The sequence below is a fragment of the Eublepharis macularius genome, chromosome 6 (genome assembly GCF_028583425.1).
Source record: "Eublepharis macularius isolate TG4126 chromosome 6, MPM_Emac_v1.0, whole genome shotgun sequence".
Classification (NCBI taxonomy): domain Eukaryota; kingdom Metazoa; phylum Chordata; class Lepidosauria; order Squamata; family Eublepharidae; genus Eublepharis; species Eublepharis macularius.
In genome coordinates, this window is record NC_072795.1 from 100,254,335 (window position 1) to 100,277,251 (window position 22,917).

At 40.5% G+C, this 22,917-nt stretch overlaps 1 protein-coding gene across 1 annotated transcript in view; it reads right to left on the reverse strand.

Moving 5' to 3' along the window:
- The window catches only part of DNTT (DNA nucleotidylexotransferase), a 205,346-nt gene that overhangs the window by 171,312 nt on the left and 11,117 nt on the right, over positions 1-22,917 (reverse strand). The window contains exons 2-7 of the mRNA XM_054983605.1: positions 16,403-16,578; positions 11,359-11,366; positions 9,701-9,724; positions 6,756-6,778; positions 4,413-4,423; positions 2,703-2,761 (exon numbers count right to left, since the gene is read on the reverse strand). Of these exons, the coding sequence (XP_054839580.1) occupies positions 2,703-2,761; positions 4,413-4,423; positions 6,756-6,778; positions 9,701-9,724; positions 11,359-11,366; positions 16,403-16,578 (301 nt within the window). The remainder of the gene's footprint in view (positions 1-2,702; positions 2,762-4,412; positions 4,424-6,755; positions 6,779-9,700; positions 9,725-11,358; positions 11,367-16,402; positions 16,579-22,917) is intronic.

Genomic DNA, 22,917 nt, shown 5'->3' on the forward strand with positions numbered 1-22,917 from the left:
GCTGGAGAAACTGCCATGTTAACAAAAAACCTGTTTTCTTGACAGTATGGGAAATGTCACATTTAATTGCCTTTATAAAGCAGCTACTCTTTTAAGAGAGAGAACTAAAATACAGAGTTTCAGAGTCCCATGGGTCACCCTGTAAGTGAAAAATCCCTGTATTTATCAAAGACTGCACAGCCTAACACCGACTGCAGTTCTAACATAAAAAGCTAAAAATAGCAACACCAAGAAAAGCTATCACCAAGTTACAAAGGGAAAGAAAAAGCAATATATTTATATCTTAAAATAAAGTGGTTATAACAAGATGCCATCACCAACACATAATTCAAGATGGTTTGGACCTAATTTGCAGGCTATGTGGCACTCAGCCAGAGACAATGTATCATTTAATGGTTGGTTGCCCGCAGCTTGTATAAGTAAATTATACTGATGCCTCATTTCTGCTCCATATTTGCACAGAAAATAATCTTTTGGAACATCTTTTTCTGAGCCTATGACTTATACCCATAGCACAGGCCCATATAGAAACAGCAGGAAGGAAGGTCTAAATTTTAAAGCTTTTTCTGAATAGCTTTATGGTAAGTAGAACTTACCGTCACATCAAAAGCAGACCCTATTCCTACTTACTGGTCATTTTTGGACAAATCTATTCTGAACACTAATATGAGTTTTATACTGCTTTTACTCTAATGGTCTGCACAAGGGAATCCTGGGAATGGTAGCTTGTAATGTGATGAATGTTAGCTATTAGAAATTCCTAAACTCTATCAAAGATCTACATTTCCCAGTGTTCCCTGGAATGGAACTGAATTACTATGAAACCAGTTAAAGTGTATAACCGCAGAAAACATTTTCAAGCCTATCTGTATCAGAAGAAACAAAAGATTATGAAAGTGTTCACCAGCTGTTACTGAGAATGGTAAAAAGAAAAACCGAAGTGACTTGTGAAGCGCTCCAAAATAATCTCCCTAAACCTGGTGAATGGACAAAAGCATTAGAGACATGGTTCCCTTTGTGGAACGGTCTGCCTGACGATGTTAGGAGGGCTCCCGCACATCTGGTTTTCCACAAACTGTACAAAATTGAATTATTCAGGAGGGCTGTTTTACACAGGTAGGAGAGCTATACTGTAAAGAAATGGTTCAAATAGATACAATGCTAAAGAGATAGGACTAGACTATACCGTTACAGAGTACCAATTCTGCTTAGGAGGGAGCATTATTTTTAAAATAGAGACATGGAAACAAAAGAGTTGCTTTGGCTGCTTTAAAGCAAAGATCTAGCCACTAAACTACAGAGCTATATTTAAGATAACTGTTCTCTCCCTCAGCTTCTCTCTTACAGGTTAACAGCTTTCCATCTGCGAGGGTTCAGAAGTTTATTTTTATTCCAGGTATAAAATGAAAACCGTATTTCAAACCACTAATCATTCAATGTTGTCTTTTATTTAAAATCAATCTAATCAGTCCTGAAACAGTCATATAGACACAGATCACAAATATATATATATTATACTACCAAAAGTAAAGATAACATATGCAGATAAGCATATGTCATAATCCCTTTCCCTATATATCTTATAACTAAAAGATAAAATACAATTTTAAAAAATCTCACCAAAGCATTTTCTGAAAGATTAGATAGTCACGTGCAGTTGAAGTCTGACAGATTCAGGGGTTATATGACACTGAAACCCATAGGACCAGACCCAAACCCACCAAATTTATCACTTCAGCAGCCTGAGATAAGTGTCTCTCTGAGCTTAAGCAAACCTTTCTCATGGAATACATGTTACAAACTTTACACTTGTTCAGAACAAGCTGACAAAATTAGTCTGGGCATCCATCCAACCACTGTGCCTTATCTTATTCAAAGATGCACTGCAAGAACTGAGCAGAGAAAAACTTGTCTTGCAAATATGAACATAAAACAATTGTCAGACCTATTTCCTTTTGTTCAACCAACATTTATTTCAGACCATGATCTACGACAATACTATTTTGTACTGTATCTTGTTTAATCACTTAAGCTTTGTTTCAGCATTATTTCAGCTGTATAGCAGATTTCTGGTTATTATCATATTTTGCATTTCAAAATGCAAAATGCAGATTTTGCATTTGTATTTGCATATTGTATTGCATTGTTCATTGAATGTCCCAACTGTTGATCGAATTGACTTAACTATGGGCCAAGCTACACATGACGAATGACACTTGAACGGCAAGTGGATTGAGTGGAGGGCAAGTGAACAGGGAGAAATACACTTGCTGTTCAATTGTCATTCGTCATGTGTAGCTTGGCCCTATGTGTAATCCACCTTGAGTCTCAATGAGAAAGGCTGACTAAAATAACACAAATAAATACATAAATAAATAAATATTTTGCAGTTCTAGTTTGAGAGAGAATTAATTACTGCATCATCAGCAACAGAACTGGATAATTTTTGAGGATGTAAATTTAATTTTTTTTTGTGGGGTTCAATCTTTCAAATTGTGTTAAGTAGAATGCTGCCAAAAATCTGTGCAAGTGAACTCAATGTCACTTACTTCTGTGTAAATATGCATAGCATGTATTCTTCACATTAGATGTCACAGTTTCCTGGAAGCTTTATGAACTATATTTAAAATCAGTGCCTTGTATAAAAGCACTTGCAATTTAGTACAAGAACCCAGGTTTAGAATAAAATTACATAATATTACCGTGATTTTTTTGTTGTAATTATTTAACGTTGTCCTCCTCTGGCATGCATATTGGGAAACTGTTCCAAGAAATGAAGTGTCCAATGAATGCACAGATGCAGAAGAATGTTCTTCAGTCACCTAGACATAAAGTAAAAATGAGCAGTTTGCAAACCCAAAACCTACTTTGTAACCCTTGCTTCTTTGGGATGTATTCACTTCTTTTATGGCCATGCTACAAACAGTCAAAGGCCTGATCAAGCTGCAAATACTCCTGCTACCCTTGTAAAAAATTATGCTTTTGAACACACACACACACCCCAAAATTAGACATGTTCTTACAATATTCTTTTCTTATGTGGAATTATTCTAGCAACAGGAAGCACAACAAGCTCTGAAGCTGGCAATATAGAAAATCAATACAGAGACTATACACTCCACATACAACATATACAAGCTATGGCAAATGGAACTTCGCAAGTGCATGAGGTTGTATTGACTGCAGTCTCTGGTGGTAATTCACATGTCTGAATATTCACCATCACTGATCAGACTTTCTCATTAGTTCACATCACCTCTAAGCATAATGCCTTTCAGTGAAATTATTCAACTTTCGACTCACTGACATGGCCTTGAAACAGAGACTCTCAAACGATCACATGATCCCACATGAACTGGCCCAAGTATTGAACCATCTGGTGAAATCCCCTCCACCTTCAGAAGTGAGTTGAGTAGCTGCCAAAGACAGGTTGGGGGAGAGGTGCCTGCAGCACCCAGATGGAGAAATGTCCTCCTCAGGTACATCTATCAGGCATCTACTTTACCAACTTTTTGGTAACTATTAAAGCACTATTTATTCCATTTAGCAGTAGATTGTGAGGAGGCTTGGCCTTCCTCTGCCCCTCCTAGCACAAGATCACAGTACTCTATGGTTACAATCCTAGACTCACTTACTAAGGAGCCAGTTTGGTGTAGAAGTTAAGAGCAGCAGGATTCTAATCTGGAGAACCAGGTTTGATTCCCCACTCTTCCACTTAAAGCCAGCTGAGTGACCTTGGGTCACTCACAGCTCTTCCAGAGCTCTCTCATCCCCACCTACCTCACAGGGAGATTGTTGTGGGGATAATAACATAATTTGTAAGCTACTCTGAGTGGACGATAAGTTGTCCTGAAGGGCGGTATATAAATTGAATGTCATTATTATTGTTGCTGTTAAGTTTTAGTGAACTCCGTGGGACTTGCTTCTGAATGTACATGCTTAGGATTGTACTATACAGGACCTGGGACAAGTGGAGCCAAAGTAGTGTAGAGTTTTAGGATGTTGAACTAGAATTTGGGGATCCCAGGTTCAATTCTCCACTCTGTCATGGAAACTTTATGGGTGACCTTGGGCTAGTCACTCTCACTGTCTAACCTACCTCAAAGGTATCTGATAAAGAGAACTCTGACTCTCAAATGCTCATACCCTGATGATCCACCCACACCTGGTTGCGGTGGCCAGGCACAGGCAGGGAACCCAGGCACAGCAGCCCCAAAAAGAACAACCAACATAAGTCAGGTTTACACTGGCGTAACAGGCAGATCCATTGTCATAGTGGCTCGTTGGCTTCCTAAGCACTCCTCCAACTCCCATATAAAATTACACTGTAAATCATTAAGGTCAGAGCCTGCATTACATTTGCCATAGGAACACTACCAAGCAGAGTCCTCAGGGCACTGGTCAGACACAACATTTGGAAACACTAGCCAGGTGCATTAACAATTTATTTATTTACACACTGCTTTTGTCCCCCAAGAGGATTGCAACATCACTTTCCCCTTCACCACACAAGAATAACTCTGTGAGGCAGGTTATGCTTAGAGAGAGAGCAATTGACCCAGGATCTCCCAGTGAGATTTTGTGGCAGAGGGAGGGTTCCAGAATTACATCCTTCTAAGCCTATTGACTCCAGTTGACTTAGAAAAGTTTTAATTCTGTTTTGAGATTGCTCTGTTGGTCTCTTAAATAAATAGTTTTTGCAAGAGAAAATAGCTGAGTTTGGCAAAGAATTCAATGTCATGCAAGCATACAGCTCCTTCCTTTCTTAATAAATGTGATTCACAAACTAAAAGTATAGAACAGCTCAGTTTGAAAGCACACTAACAGTTATTCCAGATGGATTAGTTCTGAATTGACAGATTTAAAGGAAAAAATGGGGGAACCCAGGTACACAGTGGGAAGTTTATTTCTGTCTCTCTAACAGAGACATGACTGTAATATATGGGACAAAAGAGTTTTGCCACACTAGATAAGCTATTATGCTAATATTATTTCATATAAAAGTTACCATTATATATGATCCAGTGGAGACCAGAAATTCATTCACTTATTCAATGGTACTTGTATTAGGATAATTTATAATGATGGTAGTAAGCACAGTTTTCTGGCAATTTTCGCTGTGTGTTTTGAAAGGAAAGAAATTACTCTCTGTGTGTCTGAGCATGCCCTGGTGAATAGCCCAAAGGGATTCAATAGGTTGCAACAAGATTTTTCAGACTTGATAATAATATAGTGTGTGAATTATAATTTAAAGGTGATTTTTAAACTGCAGACATCATACTATATTAGAGCAAAGTGGGATGGCAGGAATACAATGCCAGTTGAAAAGATCTGGAAGCAATATTGGTGAATGGAAATTAAAAGAAGTCATCTCAGAACTTTGCAGAGTTGTGATTCCTTGGTAATGCAGTTTCAACAATATAACCCAAGAACCGGCTGAAGGAAGTATGTAGTCAAGTGTGATTTATCAGCTACGGCTTCATTAGGATTGCTCCTTGATACAACATGATTAAGGATCACCGTGGCCTGGAAAATGTAATCTCTAAAACAAGTTCCCTCTGAGGAAATGCTATACCTCTTGAGACTTCAGTTAATGCCAACTGCTATTTAGACAGAAAGTTTGTAATATACCCTACAATCACTGTCGTTGTGCTCAAGGAACAGGACAGATCAAGGATTTTGCACGTTATTGGTTTTGCTGTCCTATAATAAAGAGAGAGATTCCTCCCTGATCTGTTGATAGAGAAGCTGTCTTGGTCTGATTTATACAAAATTGACTTTCTATTCTCAAATAACTGCCATAGATTATCAATAAAATGACTTGTTTTGTTGGCCTGAATAAAATCAATGACATCTTAGGCTGTGTAGTTATGTATGTAAAACAAGGAAGACTCTGAGAGGTACTAAGGAGTAATAGACACTTCCTCCAAATATTTACCACTATTTTCTGACACCCAGATTTCATTCAAAGTATCTTAAACTCTTTTAAGTTATAACATGAATTAAAAGAATGCCTACAGGTGATTAAGGACTAGGTGGGCTCTGAAGTTTGCCGAGAATTATGAATTATTTCCAGATGACAGAGATTAGTTCCCTGAAGAAAATGGAAGCTTTAGAGAGTAGACTCTATGGAATCACATCTCTACCCAAGCTTTGCCTTCTCCAAAAAGCACCCCCAAATCTCCAGGAATTTCCCAAGCCAGAATAGGCAGCCCTACTAAGGACACATCATTCACTCTCTCTCAACAGTAAGCAGAAAACACTGCTGCTCCAGCCAGGCCAGACCAACCCCTTAGCTGCCTCTGTTTAACAAAGAACAGGGCTGGATAGGTCAATCCATGTGCAAAAGGCAGTAATGTAGAAGGAAGCTAAGGTCTTTTTTTCAAGTGAAATCTACCTGCAGGTTGAGTACATACACACATGAATCTGCCTTACACTGAATCAGAACCTTGGTCCATCATGGCCAGTATTGTGTGCTCAGGTTTGCAACAGCTTTCCTTGTCTCAAGCAAAGGTCTTTCACATCATCTACTATTTGGTTGTTTTATCTGGAGATGCCAGGGATTGAAGCTGGGACCTTCAGCATGCCAACTGCTAAAATGTCCTACCACTGCCTGGCCGCCAGGCCAAAATGGAGCGGGCGTATTCCCCGCCAAGGAAGGGAGGTGGGTGAGGAGATTCGAGGAGATTCGAGTGCCCATGGCTACAGAAGAACACCCCCTTCCCCCGCCCTCCCCTCTCTTCTCCCAAATGGACGAGATGGGTGCACGCTTTTCTGGCTGCTTCGTGGTTGGAAGGAAGCCCTGCTGATCAAGGAAAGCTGGGCTTCCATTCGCGTTTCCAGGGTGACAGAAGGAGGGCAAACAGCTCCAGCATTCCCCAGGCTCCGTTTCCACGGGGCTCCGTTCCCTCGGGAACAGATGGCTGGCGCAAGACTGTCTGCAGACTGCAATCCCGAACGTAAACCGATCGATCCGATCGAGACCCAATAGAGTGCCCCACCCAAGCGCTGAACCAGGAGCCATGGACGGAACCGATCAGCCCGGTCCCGATGACGCAAACACCAAAATTGGGGCAATTTTCAGACTGTATTTCCGATCGTGCCCATGTCTACTCTTGGCACTTCTGTATCTGTAGCCTATAAGAGATGTTCACATGGGCATATAAATGTTTTACATAATTTTTTTAATTAAATACAAAAAGCACAGCCCTGTTTCTGTGAATAAAGGATACATTTTTTAAAGTTTTGAAAACAATCATTAATTACTTAAAGATTTTAGGAAAGCAAGGACGCAAATATTTTGTCATTCAACAAGAACTGTTTACTGTGTCTTCCTAAATAAGCCTTAATTTGAAAGGAGAGGTGCTTCTGGTATTGCCTCTGAAGCAATCTAAGTAAACCTAACATCCTTGCTTTTCTAACAGTTGTCTTTCCACCCATTTGCTCCCCCATCAGTAGGACTAAAAAATGACTTGACCAGTCCCAAACTCTCTGCACAGAAGGCTTTTGTGCCTCCAGCCCTCATGGCAGATGGCTCAGGACACTGAAATGGAAAATTTTACCTCTCCAGCAGTAAAAATACAATAATAGTACTTTTTTTAAAAAAACACACAAATTGATATTGTTTAATGGGGCCCAAAATATGAGACAGCTGACTCAATTTACCTAATTGTAGCATCAGCCTCCTGCAGTTCTCCTTCACCTCCTGGGCTAGCCTGACCTTATCTTGTCTCACCAGCAACCCTGTAGCGGAAGAGTCCACACCCTCCTATGGTCCATTATTCTGTCTCTGACCTTTGGCTAAAATTAGCTGATCATAGTAAAACAAATTTCTACCTCATGCTGCTCCAATTAAATTACAACCGTTTTTTTTAAAAAAACTTTAAAACCAATTAACCTTTATTTCAACTCTTATTTCTCAAGGTAACAGAAAATCTGCACAATTCTACCATTCTGCGAGAGCGACGTCATGTGAACCGATTTCAGCACGGTAAAAAAAAAGGGGGGTCTTTTCTCTCCATGTGTTATTTTCAGTAGTTTTGTGTTATTTTCAGTAGTTTGGTTACATTAAGATTGTTATTATTTTGATATGGGTCTTCTTGCTTATACAAAGTTCATTTGAGATACATACTAACTAGTATAAAAACTAGCTAGGATTCTTCATATTATATTAGCCATTTTTAATATGAAGTACTTACACTCTAAAGAATAAGAAAGTCTGCTTGAACATCATTCGACCCCTTTTGTAGCCCTTTTTGCTTTTTGTTGAAAATGTGCCTTCCCAAATCAAACAGATATTATTGCTGCATGTCTTAACAGCAATGTATTCATAGGAAAGAGAAAAAGAATCATGAACAATTTTCTGTAAGTTATTTGTGTCTTTGAAACACCTGTACAGTGTAGTATAGTATTTGTGCCCAGACCCAGATAGCCCAGGCAAGTCCAATTTTACCATATCTCAGAAGCTAAGCAGGGGTTGGCCTTGCTTAAGGCCGTATTATTCATAAGACTGACTAGGCCGCAGCCTAGGGGCCCCACAGGGACTAGGGGCCCGTCAATTTTTTTTGCTGAGGCACATTCCCACATAAATTACAATTGGTTCTCTTATATAACTTCTATTAACAAGATAATTAACTGCTTCCTTATTGACGTGAAACAAATTGTCTCTTTTATTAAAACAATTATCCATAAATTATATATTTTTAATAAATAATAAACATTTTATTCACTTCAAAATATTACAGTATTGAACAATTATACTCCCCAAATGTGCTTTCCTGAAGAGTTCTACTCGAGCAAGAAAAATATTTTTAAAATTGTGAATAGAATTCTTCAGGAGACCCTCAAAATGGATATAGGAGTAAGTACCTACTGTACCAGGGTCAGGCTGTCAGCTGTAGTGGGGTGAAAGACTGAAGTGTCGTGGGGGCTGAGATACCCGAAAGCCTAGGGGCCCGGTCATGGGTTAATATGGCCCTAGCCTTGGTTAGTAATTGAATGGGAAGCTCCAAAAATGTCCAGGGTTGCTATGCAGAGGCAGGCAATGGCAAACCACCTCAGTTAGTCTCTTGCCTTGAAAACTCCTTCAGGGGTCACCATAAGTTGGCTATGGCTTGACAGTATAACCATTTTCTGTATGGGTTCTAAATCAGAGACCAAACTTGCAAGACAAATGCAAGCTAAGGAATTTCTTTAATTAAAACATTTCAATAGCCAGAACAATACAACCAGATTGCCGTACATTCAACATCATCTTCTTTCAAGAAAATATGGTGTTTCTTTAAAAAGAGGCAGTGATTGAAGGTGGCCACATTGGTGCAAAGAAACCAGTAACCACAATATGTTTTATTAGGACCAAGCAAAATAATGCAACACAGCATGCAAGTTTTCACGGTTCAAGAACTATCTTCATTAGGGCAACCTGATGTCAGCTCCACACTGTACCATTTCATCCTAGCCTGCATGGCATTCTATACAGAATACGTTTAAGAAACCTGAAAATGTTTTTTCTTCCTTGACCCTTGGGTTCTAACAGCTTGATGAAAAATTCTGGAGGACTCTAAAGTTTACATGCTCTTTTGTGTTGTTTGATTACCCCTAATTAAACGCATAATGTGGCATTTGTTTCTGATTTTCCAACACAGCCACCTGCTGTCTCTGATTGTTTAGGAAGAAATAACAGTCACCCCATGCAAATGACATGGGGTGAAGATGATATACCATACTAAAATAATCAGCCAGATTTTTTACAGCTATCCTCTACTGTAGTATGGATTGAGAGCTCAAGGGGCATGGAGCCAATAATGCATGCAGGGATAGCACACAGAGTTTTACGGCATTACTTTCAGTAGCTGTAGCCCCTTTCTGATCCCTGGGAAAGATCACCCCTGAGGTCATGGGATCCATGCAGAGGAATACCTGTGTAGGTCAGTTGGCTGCAAAGAACAGGGACAAGAGGACAAAACTGACCCCTGCCTTCAATGGAGCTGCATTTTCAAGGATCTCAAAGGGCTGCAGGAACAGAGACAAATGAAAAAAGCTCCTTATTTCATGCAGAGTTAATCTGTACCTGTATGGCAATATATGTCATGTAACTTAATTACCTATGAACACACAAACTCACAACCACCTTTATGTTTTCTTAGCTGTTCTAAAAGCTGTGATGTGCTAGAAAGAGGCAACTTTCCTGCCTCCCCCTCATTTCAGCTTTCTGTGTCTCCCAAAGTTGTGCCCCTACGGGTTAGGAGACACAAATGCACAGTGTTGACAGCAAATTTGGAGACTCCAGCAGGAAGGGAGGAAATCAGCAAAAATCTTCTCCTTCTGCACAGATGGCAAAGTCATTTCAGAGGTGGCGCTGCTGCACTGACAGAATGGAGCATTAGGCTCTTAAGTCAAAATCTTTTAGGATCCCTCCCATATTATGCAGTGGATGATTATATAATTGTATGCATGCATGTATATATCCAAATATATTAAAATAAATGCATTTTAACCAAAGGAATGGCAAGTTTACATCAATCTTTTTAAATTCTCTTCAACAAATGGAACAGTAGTAAATACTAAATACACAAACAAAATATGTAGAGTTGAGAACAATACCTCCATCTGGTGGCCAGATTTGTATTTTTAAAAGGTAGTAAGTAACATTGTACCATTAGGATTATCAATGTATTATTTTGTGCACAGGCTCAATATCTCTTAATATCTATGCATTAACCCTTAGCACTCTTACAGTGCAATCCTAAGCAGGTCTAGTTGGAAGTAAATCCCATTTTATGCAATGGGGCTTACTCCCATGTAAGCCTTCTTAAGATTGCAGCCTTCGGGTATCTCCTTGAGTGTGCAGTACCTGTAATGAACATCGTTTTCAAAAGAAGTCTGGGAACATTATTGTGGAGTTTTACTAGTTCAGGTTAAGAAGACACTGTCAGATCAGCATGAGATTTACAATGAAACCTTTTCTTGAACAGTTACAATTCTCTGGTTTCGTACTCATAAGAAAAACTTCCCTGCCCATCGTATCTACTCTTTGCTCATTCAATGAACAATGGAATGAATTGTTAACATATGTATTAAGGGATGGTTAGATATATATGTATTAAGGGACAGTGATGTATGTATGTATATGTTACATACATATGCATGTAAAATATGTATTAAGGGAAGCTATGAGATGTGCACTCTTTCACATGCAGTGCTACTTGGTTGGTTGGTTGGCTGGCTGGCAGGTTGGTTGGTTTATAGTCTACCATTTTCATTCCCACTCTGCAGTCACGCCATCAGTTACTGGGCTCAGTTTAAGGTATCACATACAAAACTGTTCATGGTCTTGGCCCATCATATCTTCAGAACCACCTCTCTCCCTAAGTTCCACCAGGGCAGCTTCACTCACCTGAAGAGGGCATTCTGCAGGTGCCACCTTACTAATGGGCAAAATCAACAACTGCTTATACACGTGCATTCTTTGTGGCCCCCACCTACCTAAAGAGGTCAGGAAAGCTCCCACTCTCCTAGCTTTCCACAAAGTAAGCAAAACCAAATTATTCAAGAGGGCTTTTTACTCAGATAGGAAGGCTGCAATGTAAGGAAGCGGTCTCAAAGAGATGTATCAGTAAAGGGATAGGGACTATAGACTTTACTACTACATACTGTCTGTTGTTGTAAGTATAACCCTACTAGGTAGTTTCTGTGTTGTTTAATGTGTCATTAATTCCTATGAGCATTCTTTGACTTGCTCCCATCCACAGCCTCATAAATTGCACAGGAGTGGGAAGAATACCATAAATATGCAGCAGTTCCTAAGATCACGGCAACAATCTCAAGAGCTGCTGAGGACTGGGGGGAACATTCCAGCCTCTGTAGCTATGCAGATGTGCACTTTGAAGTCACATGGAATGATTGCATGGAAGGAATTTAGTGGCATTGTATATGTGATTTGCCCTAATTTATATACTTTGCATACACTATCTTCAAGACAAATATAAAGCGACACACTCAGTTTTGAAATGTTCTTGATATCCACCATATATGGCTGCTGTTTGGAAAATGTTTATGTCCCAGTGGACACATGGAGTATCTGTTGTGACCCTCAGCACATTCTTAAGGGTTTACTAATTAATAATAATATCATAATACTCATGTTGGAAAGTGTATTGTAAATACCACATGGATGCAAAAGGAAGAAGGGGTGATTTCATACCCTTCCATCTCCTCACTGCACTCCCTCCTCACAACCTACATAGTTATTGTTGCATACAGGTCACATGACCCCTGGTGAGAGGGTTCTGCAAAATACTTTAAATCAAAATGAAGGTTTTTCCTTAGTTTGAGAACCACTAGTTTACAGTACAGATTTTCCTTCACTATACTGCTATACTTTCCAACCTTTTACAAGCCACAACTAGTCATAACAACAACCCTACCAGCAATATTGCTAACCTTTCCTAGCATATCCTCAGCCTATCCTGTCATTTCAAGAGGATTATCCATCCACTAAACCTACGCAGACAATACTGCTCTGTGGAGACCTGGAGGCCTTCTTCCGCCATCTACGCTTAAAGGAATACTTTTACCACAGTGCATAACAGAACAAGCTTGGACAGACAGCCTTCTCACAGCTTCAACAATCTACCTCAGAACAGCTGCCTCCTCACATTTCCACTTATGAACAGTATAAGGGTAACCAATTAATTCCCACTTAACACTACAAAAAAAAAAAAGAACTTTATGTGCACTCCTCCTAAAGGCCACAACACCACACAGGACCTATACATAGAATGCTTCTGCCACCGATCCCAAGCTGAAGTAATAAAAAAAGAAGCTCCACTCAAGATTCAGTCTCAGCCACACAGAAAAGAATGCTATAAGCAGCCGGAGAAACAATCCATACATTATAATAAAGCAAGCTGACAAGGGAGGAACCATTGTCATAATGGACAAGGGTCGAATCCACATTACTCAATCTAAGTCGCATGTTCCCCGCATTCTCCACGCAATCCCGAGTGCCGGTCACATTACCTCATTAAACAGACGCATTTCATTCGCATTTCTCCCGAATATGTGGTAACAGGTTTTCATCGGGAGTTTCACGGTGGACGTGAACGGGCAAATGCGCAATTTTTTAAAAACCACCCCCCTTCCTGTCTCTCCAGCCGTTCCAAGAGTTCCTATTGGCTGATTCAACTTTCAAGTGCTCCGTAGTCTGCAAAAGACTTTTTGACTTCATAGCATTGGATTTATTGATCATGTTGTTTCTAAATCAAATCTGGTCGTTTGAAAAATCATTTTGGGGTGAATCCCTCCTCAGAACGGACTCGTGAAATATCCTTTTTAACTGTTTTTTATTTTTCTCTGGATTACTGTGATATCGAAATTACGATGAATCAATCATTCGAATTTAAGAAAACACAGAGCAGGACCTCCATCACGCCTCCAACACCAACCAAACCCACCATCCACTAACACCCACAAAGAAATCTCCACAAAATGCTTGCCTTTTTATAGTTATTTCAAATCCCCCGCCAGAAAACGTGAACCATTTGCTTTCACGGTCACGTGTTATATCGCTTCATTGATGTTTCCTTATAAGGTGAGATCGAAATAATGGAAAAGTCAGTTCAAAAGATTTTTAAAAAGCGGATATTCCAGTTGCTATGTGACCGTAGGAGCGTGCGAGGATGCATTTGAGGATGGAATGTGAACGGACGAGAGAAATTTGCGGATTGAAGACAAACGCAAAAATACCGGGAAAAATGCGGGTGAGAGGTGAATGTGGATTTGGCCAAGGAAAACTATACACCAGAAGCTGAATGACAACACCAGTTTCTACAGGCTGCTATCCTCAGACCCCACACATGAATACCATGAATACCAGCGAGAACAAAATCATGAAGGAAGTCCCTACATACATACAGGAACAAATTTATATGGATACACCCTGGGAATCTCAACTGGGCACCTTCTACCTCCTGCCAAAGATACATAAACCTGGCAACTCTGGATGTCCCATTGTCTCGAGTATAGGCACCATCACTGAAGGAGTATCAGGATATATGGATTCTATCCTGAGACCATACATTATTAATATCCTCAACTATGTCCATGATACCACAGACTTCTTGAGGAAACAACAATCCATCAACCATCTCCCAGAAAACAGCATTCTAGCCACCATTGGTGCTGAATCCCTGTACATCAACATCTCCCATCAGGATGGACTACAAGCCATTAGAAACATTATCCCTGTCAATATCACAGCAGATCTTGCCACTGAATTCTGCATGTTTGTTCTCACCTACAACTACTTTAGGTTTGGTGAGAACCTATACCTCCAAATCAACGGCACAGCCAGGGGCACCCACATGGTTCCACAGGATGCCAACATTTTCATGGCGGACCTAGAACAGCATTTTCTGAACTCCTACCCATTGGCACCTCTCCTTTACTTGAGATTGATGACATTTTTATTGTCGGGACCCATGGCAAAGAAGCTCTCAAGAGATTTCACCAGAGTTTCCACAACTTCCACCCCACCATCAATCTAACTATGAATCACTCTACACAAGAAATAAACTTCCTGGACATCACAGTGCAGATGCACAAAGAACACATAAGTACCACATTATATCAGAAACCAACAGATAGACAAATATATCTACATGCCTCTAGCTACCACCCCAACCACATCAAGCAATCCATTATGTATAGCCAAGCCCAATGCTATAATCACATCTGCTCCAACCCCTCAGACAGAGATACTCACTTGAAGGATCTGCACCAGGCATTTTTGCAGCTACAGTAGCCCTCTGACATGATGAGAAAGATGATTAGAAAGGACAGAATGACACTCAGGGACAGCATGCTACAAGACAAGCCCAAAGGAAATAACAACAGAACACCGCTGGTGGTCACCTACAGCTCCCAACTCAAGCCAGTTCAACACATTATTAATAACCTACAACCCATGCTGGGTAGTGACACTTTCGTCAGACGGGCACTGGGAGACCAACCATTTCTTGCTTACAGGCAGCCTGCTAACTTAAAACAACTAAAACAGGATGGCTGTCCACCATCCTGTTTTAAATGTGTTGTTTTTAATTAACATGAATTTTAACTGTATTTTAATTGTATTTTTAATATGTTGTTATCCGCCCTGAGCCCGCTCAAGGGAAGAGCGGAATACAAATTAGAAATAAATAAATAAAATTAAAATAAAACTACTCACCCGTAACGATAAACTACTTAACAGTGACCAGATACCAAAGCCTGCAACAAACCAAGATGCAAACTTTGCTCTCATATAGATCCTAGCAACACCATCAGTGGACCCAACAACATCAGCCATACCATCTCAGGTTCATACTCCTGCTCATCCTCTAATGTGATTTATGCCATCATGTGTCAGCAATGCCCTTCTACCCTCTACATTGGACAAACTGGCCAGTCCATTCAACAAAGAATTAACAGACCTAAGTCTGACATCAGAAGCCACAACATTCAAAAACCAGTGGAGAAATATTTTAACCTTCCAGGACATTCAATTACTGACCTAAAAATAGGGAGTGCTGAATTAAAACTGATAATGAAGCTCAAGACAATGCATCCACCTGGATTGAATCAAGACCTAGACTTCCTATCTCATTACTAATGCTGATTTCTCCACACCTACTACCCCTCTGCATATACCACCTAATTCAATCACACCTGCTATTGTCATTAATTGGCTATTATGATTTACCTGCTATTGTCATCTGGCATCTGAAATCACTCCACTCTTCAAGATATAAGGACAGATAGACTCACATTCTAGCTGTATCTGAAGAAGTGAGCTATGACTCATGAAACCTCATACCCTCCCACAAATTTTGTTAGTCTTATAGGTGCTACTGGACTCTTGCTCTTTCCTATACTAATATGTACAGTAGTACAAATTTTTCTTCACTATATGACAGAGTCAGAGCTCATTTGGAATCTCTGCCTTTATACATTTTAAACATATCTTTACAATGATGAGACTTGGACATCTACTGTAAAGCTCTACATTGGTGATCAGTTTAACAACAAACACCAAAGTACCTATGAAAATCTGTAGCAAAAAGTTGCTGAAAATTTCCAATACAGAGTTAGATACTCCATTACTAGTCATGAAACTGTTCTCTGCTATGTGTTTGTATTTTGTTTGCTTCTTCTTATTTATTAACAATATTGAGCAGATACTCAGTGGGCCATAGGCAATCAATCTGTTGATCTCACATTGGCTGTACCTGGGGGGGGTGTCCCCCAAAGAGTACATGCCAATACACATCACTTGGACATTCAGGACTTGGGCTGAGAGGGGAGAACACCATTAGTACAGAACCTCTTTTTTTTTTTTTAGAAAAAAACACTGGTCGTACTCAACTTACAAGGAGCTGATATTTCTCTGAATCCACCGGCTTTCCAGCCTCCATGCAGGCTATCAACCATGAGATGTCAAGGAGTTTGAATCCTGAGCTATCCCCAATCCTGTGGACTTGCAGCCATTTCAATATTTCAGCACAAGAATTATTCTCTGCCACAATGTGGGTGACAGAATCACTAGAAAAAGAAACATAAAAGACAAAAAGTTTATCTCTCTCCTGAGTTACAGCTTGTAGTGGCAAACTGGGAAATTGTTGTACCTATCACAGAAATGGAAGGGGATTTGATAACAATACCTTCAAAGGCATTTTCAAATTGTATTTAGAGCATTCTCCAACACTCAGCTTCAGTATCAATTAACATCCTCAAGAGACACATTCTTCACATCAGAGCCTACAGCATGGAAAACACTTGGCTTGCCCATGTACCTCTGTAATGAAGCACCTCCCTAATATTACTTGACAGCTCTGAGAATAAATAGTGTGCGTATTCAATGACTAAGAGCTTCAAAACACTTAGGAACCTACCGAATTTAAAGCAAGGCCACTTTGCCGTAACCATTTTGTACTCTTTAAACATGGTTATTATTGAAAATATTTATTATTATTTTGCTGGTTTTCAAATACACTAGTTTCTTGCAAAAATGATATTCTACTTCAGCTCTATATAAAATTGACAGTGTAATTTAAGATGCTTACCAAAACTATTCTTTAAATCTTAACCAAACAAGTGAGGAACCCTCAATGACTTGTGGGGAGGGGGGGAGCAATCTTATTTTCCTTCTCTCCTTCCCACCCACCTTTGTCTTCCCCCCTGTCTTCACCTTTCCCCCTCCCACCAGGCAGCCTCTCCCCAATGGCCCAGTTGTGTGTGGTGCCAGCTGAGCTGGGCCCAGTTGCATAGTGGGGAACTTGCAAGGACTTGTGGGGGATACTTCACTTTTCCCTGTATCCCCTCCCCCATACTATTTCCTCTTTCCCTCCCCCTGGCAACTTCCATATGCTCACCTTTCCCTCTCCTTCAAACCTAATAAACTTGCCTCCCTCATCTTCATCTATATTTATTCATTTACTGTATTTATATACTACCTTTCTCCACAATGGGAAGCTAAAGCAGCTTACATCATTCTCCTTGCTTCTATATTATCCTCACAACACCCCTGATAGGCAGGTTAGGCTGTGAATATGTGACTGGATCAAAGGCACCCAGCGAGTTTCCACAGCAGAGTGGTGATTTGAAACTGGCCGAATCCACATTACCTCCGCGCGTCCCAGTGTTGCACTAAATGTCCGCGAAACACCCGGAAGTAGAGCGTCTTTCAAGCGCGATTTCTGAATCGCGCTTGAAAGACGCTATACTTCTGGGTGTTTCGCGGACATTTAGTGCAACACCGGGACGCGCGGAGGTAATGTGGATTCGGCCTGGGTCTCCCAGATCCTACTCTGAAACTCTAACCATTATATTACACTGGCTTTTGGAGGGGGTTGCTGTTGAACAGTAGCAAGCAGCCAGGCCTGGATGAGTCATACAAGTAGGCTTGCTAGCCTCCAGGTGATAGCTGGAGATCTCCCAGAATTACAACTAATCTCCAGGCAACAGAGATCAGTTCCCCTGGAGAAAATGGCTTCTTTGAAGGGAAAACTCTATGGAATTGCACCTCACTGAGACCCCTCCCCAAACCCCACCCTCTTCAGGCTCTGCCCCCCAAATATCCAGGAATTTCCCAACCTGGAGCTGGCAACCCTACATGCAAGTCATGTAGCAAGTTGTCTGGTGGTTGCTTCTTGGCCTGCTCCAATGAGTCCTCCTGCAAAGGCCAAAACAGCCCTGGAAAGGGCACTGCTCCCTCCCTCTGCCTTTTACCGAGAGAAACCAAGCTTGGAATACTAACTGTTATGGTTGCCTAGCAACAGTTACTAGCAGCAACCTGTTAAAGCTAGAGGCACTCCTTTTACTATCTTGGGTTTTTTTTAACCCTCCATGTATTTTTTTAGATTTCAGATTTTTTTCTGCATTTTTAAGGGGTTTAGGAAGATCTATCTTGCCTGTTCATAGTTCCAGTCTCCAGATTTTAGTATCCACAGATCAGGACCACTTTGTTAATAGTATATAAGATGGGATAGTGCAAAAGTCCTTACAACAAAATGTTATTTGGCATATAGTAGTAGTCTTCAACTTTCCCACTGAGCTGCAAGCATGTGACAAGGAATCATATCATATCAGAATCATGTGACAGGAAGAAGGGGAGGCAAAACAACACATGGCAGTGTTGAGGACAGACCATGGACAACAGATCAAGAGAGGGACAAGAAAAACAAGCCAAGCCACTGAATCACCTTGTCTTATTGTCCTGCTTATAGCATTCTTGCTATTTTGTTAAATTTGGCAAAAACTAATAATACTGTAATCATAAATTCATATGTTGCTATGGTTGCCAGCTGTCTGGTTTCAGACTGTCCAGGAGAAACCTATTCAAAATACTGGACACCTGGGGGAGGGAAGAGGAGGAAGGGAAGGGAAAGATTAGGAAGGGGAGCGAGAGACCTGGCAGAAGCCGACCCACTCGGTGCCATAGAACAGATGGGAGTGGATTTGGCCCCGGGAGCAGCACCACTTGCAGGTCAGGACCACAGCAGCACCACCTCTCTGCTCCCCATTGAGCGGCGCATTCCTGGAAGACCTGGGCTGGCTAGGCAGGCTTCCCACTGCCAGCACCTAGCTGTGCGGCCTCATTTCTGAGAGACTCAGGGGCTGGGGACTGTACAGCCAGGCATGATGACATCACTTCCAGACTTTCTGGGACTAGGAGCATGAGTACGCTCCAAGGGTGAATACCAGGGTCCTGTTGGGGGAGGGATACCATCTGGCAACCCTATAAGTTGTAGACAAACACAATAAACCCACTTCTATAATTTTAGCTCCCATAAGAAGGCTAAAACACCACTTTAATCCTGTATTCGTGCTTCTGACTAGGAGACTACCCACACTACCCCCATTTACGGCAAGACAAATCATTCAACCTATCTGGTGCTTGTATTCCAGGAAGTACATTCTTATCTCTAGCATTTCATAGTAGCAGAAATATGCATCTATGGTGAACAGTAAAATTATGGGAAAATCCACTATATTTGCCCACTGTGAAGGCACTCTACAGAGCAGGATCAGCACCAAATTGGGAAGTTCTTTCTTTTGAATTGTGTGGCTTCTCTATGCTTCTTTCACATTATCTGAATTATTGATTTCCTTATTACAGAGCTCAATAAAGAGGGTGAACTTAACTGCAGTCTTGCTTAGCAAGAGAAGCAAAAGCCACAATTCTGAAGAAAATTTCAAAAACTGGCTAAACACAAGGGAGGCAGGAAGTATTTATGTTTATCATCTGCCTCAATTCACATAGTAAGATGAGAAAAAAAGAAAGACTTATTGGGTCTGAGAAAGGATTCCCAAATAAAAGATTGAATCTAGCACATAATTTCTATAAATACAAGATCCAGAGGAGTTAGCCATGTTAGTCTGTAGTAACAAAATAGTAAAAGAGTCCAGTAGCACCTTTAAGACTAACCGACTTTATAGTAGCATAAGCTTTCAAGAACCATAGCTCTCTTCATCAGATGCAACTGACTAAGAGAGTTGTGGTTCTCAAAAGCTTATGCTACTATAACGTTGGTCAGTCTTAAAGGTGCTATTGGACTCTACTATTTTACAGATACAAGGATTTACACTCATGGATGGCAACTTTCTCAGTTTCCCCCTCCCATGGCAGCCCAAAACGCACACAGATAAGCAGTTCCTGAAGGAGAAGAGAGGAGATGCCTGTGAACAGGATTTCAGGAGGCATTTGAGGTTGTTACATGAGATGAGAGACAAGAAAGTCACATTCCAAGGCAAAATCAAAAAGAGTCCAGTAGCACCTTTAAGACTAACCAATTTTATTTTAGCATAAGCTTTCGAGAATCAAGTTCTCTTCATTTTGCTACCACAGACTAACACGGCTAACTTCTCTACATTCCAAGGCAGCAAGCCCCACAGAAACACTATAGCTCAGGTTGGGTTGGGAAACCAAGACCGGCACAGTTGGAAAATTCTGCAGAGTAATAGACAATTTAAACCAGAAGCCTTTTTGTATCATTTTTCGCTGTTCTTTTTCTTTAATGTCTGTTTTCTTCTTTTTTTTTCTTATTCTTCTCCATTTCGGCTTTTCTTCTTTTTTTTTCTTTTCCCCCTTTTAAATGTATTAATAAAAATAAAAGTTTAAAAAAGACCAGCACAGTTGGCAAAGTCCAAAAATTTTAAGGAACTGAAAGCACAATGAATTTTTAATATGGGAAACAGGAATAATACAATCTCTCTCCAAATTCTTTATGCACCTTGCACATTTTCCCCCCTTCAAGCATACTTTTCTGATTGTACCTCTACTTCTTTCTGCTCTCTTTTCTCTTTCCTTTTCATATACATTTAAGGTATATCAACAGCACTGCAGAAGTTTCAAAACCTAATCTGAACATTCGTTCAGCATCAGCACTGTATAACAAAGAAAGCAAGTTTGGGGCCTCATATAAACTGTAATACTCATTCATCTTTATTGTCAGTTTATAAATTCTACTAGTTAAGTATATTGCAGAAGGGAACCTTGGAAGGGTTTCCTGCTGCCATATCTGAATGATAAGATTCAATGCACATAGTTTTTGTTACCAGCTCATTGCCAGGTTTCCCCTTAATTAAACTGCTGTGCTCTGTCTTGTTGTCTTAAAAAAAATTCAGTTAGAGATGTTTAACTTCTGCTTCCTGTGGTTTATATTCCTTTATATAAAATGTGCATATTTAATGTATTTGTACAGAGCTGAAGATCTGGGAACTTTGCCATTTCTGCACTCACAACTGCAGCAGTTTAGCTAACTGTGCCCCAGTTTCCTCTGATACCTTTGCAGCTGCATCATATTCCTGGCAGAACATGTAAGAAATGTAGAATGTCCAGATATTGTTGACAATTTTTTAAAAAGAAATTGACAGTTAAATGTTCCTGGTTATCGTTGCAGTGAATTTAAAACCAGTGCCAGAAAACAAAATAACATATTCCATTCCCCTCACTGGAAGTATGAAACCTTGGCAAGAAATTTCTCTTCTCTCTTTAATGTTTCCATTGCCATCACACCCACATCCCCTGCAAATCTATAAATCTTTCAGAGGGGGTCGTCAATGTCAAGCTATCAATGTCAATACCAATTCCATTCTGATTTTCTCCATGTCATTTTAGTAAGTTACTCTTCCACAGGGGCAGGAGGGGTCCTACTCCTTACCTGATTTTATCTTTCAGACACAGTAAAAAACCATATTGTTAATTATTTGTCAGGAGGTCTTTTTGCTCATGAATTTCAGGCATATGTCACTGGTTGAGCATTTTATAATAGAAAATCATGAAATTTCCAAACCTTAGAAACACACAAATATACACAAAGAAAAAGGTATTGTGCAGGGCCCGAGAGTGCTCCTGTGCTTTGCACCAGGCCAATTTGGGCCCCTAACAAAAGTGATGTCATAACACCGCATGTCATCAAGCCTCAAGAGAAAAAAGGTGAGTGCCGGCTGTCATCCCCCCTCCCCCCCCCACTGCACCAGGAGGTTAAGAGGACCTAGCAACCCTAGTGAAGAATGGACCTATGTATTACAGCAACTCCTAGCAGACTTGCCTTTGATTATACTATCTGTCATAAGAAGCAGGATCTGCATATTTTCTTGATTGTATCCCACATTGTTTCATTTGCTTAAGTACCTGTGAGGTTTTCAGTACCAGCTACTAACGTAGCCCTGCCATGGATGCTATTCCCCCTTCCCCACTATTTCCTCTTTCCTTGAAATTACCCATAGCCTGCCCCCTTTTCCTGCTTCCTTTTCTCCTTGACACAGATACAACATAGAGCAGAACCACAAGTGACAAAAGGCACAGATTGGACACTTGTCAGCTTCCCTCAAGTTTTGATGGGAAATGTAGGCATCCTGGTCTCGCAGCTTGGCTTTCTGACTGCTGTCCAATGGACTTTTCAACTGTCACTTGTCCAACATTCCGCCAAGCTGCCTACATTTCCCATCAAAACTTGAGGGAAGCTGACAAGTGTCCAATCTGTGCCTTTTGTCACTTGTGGTTCTGCTCTATGTTGTATCTGACCCCGTCTTCAACTTCCCCTTTTTCCTTCCCAGCAGCCTCTCCCAGTGACTCTCCTACCTTTTCCTGACAGAAACCAAGTCTTGGAAACTGGTAATACTGTTGTGGCAGCCCTGCAAATGCCATTAAAGGCATCATGTTCCTAAAGCTACAGGCCCTTCTTTGGGGGGGGGGGGTGTTGACCCCACCAATGTATTTTTTCTTTTGAGATTTCAGATTTTTCTGCAAACCTGTGGCTTTCCTCAAGTTTGTAGAAAAGGCTTGTCCTGATTGCTCATGTCTCCAATTTCCAGACTTAATTATCCATAGATTTGGCTACAATGAGAATTACATACATTTAATGAAATTAAATTAAA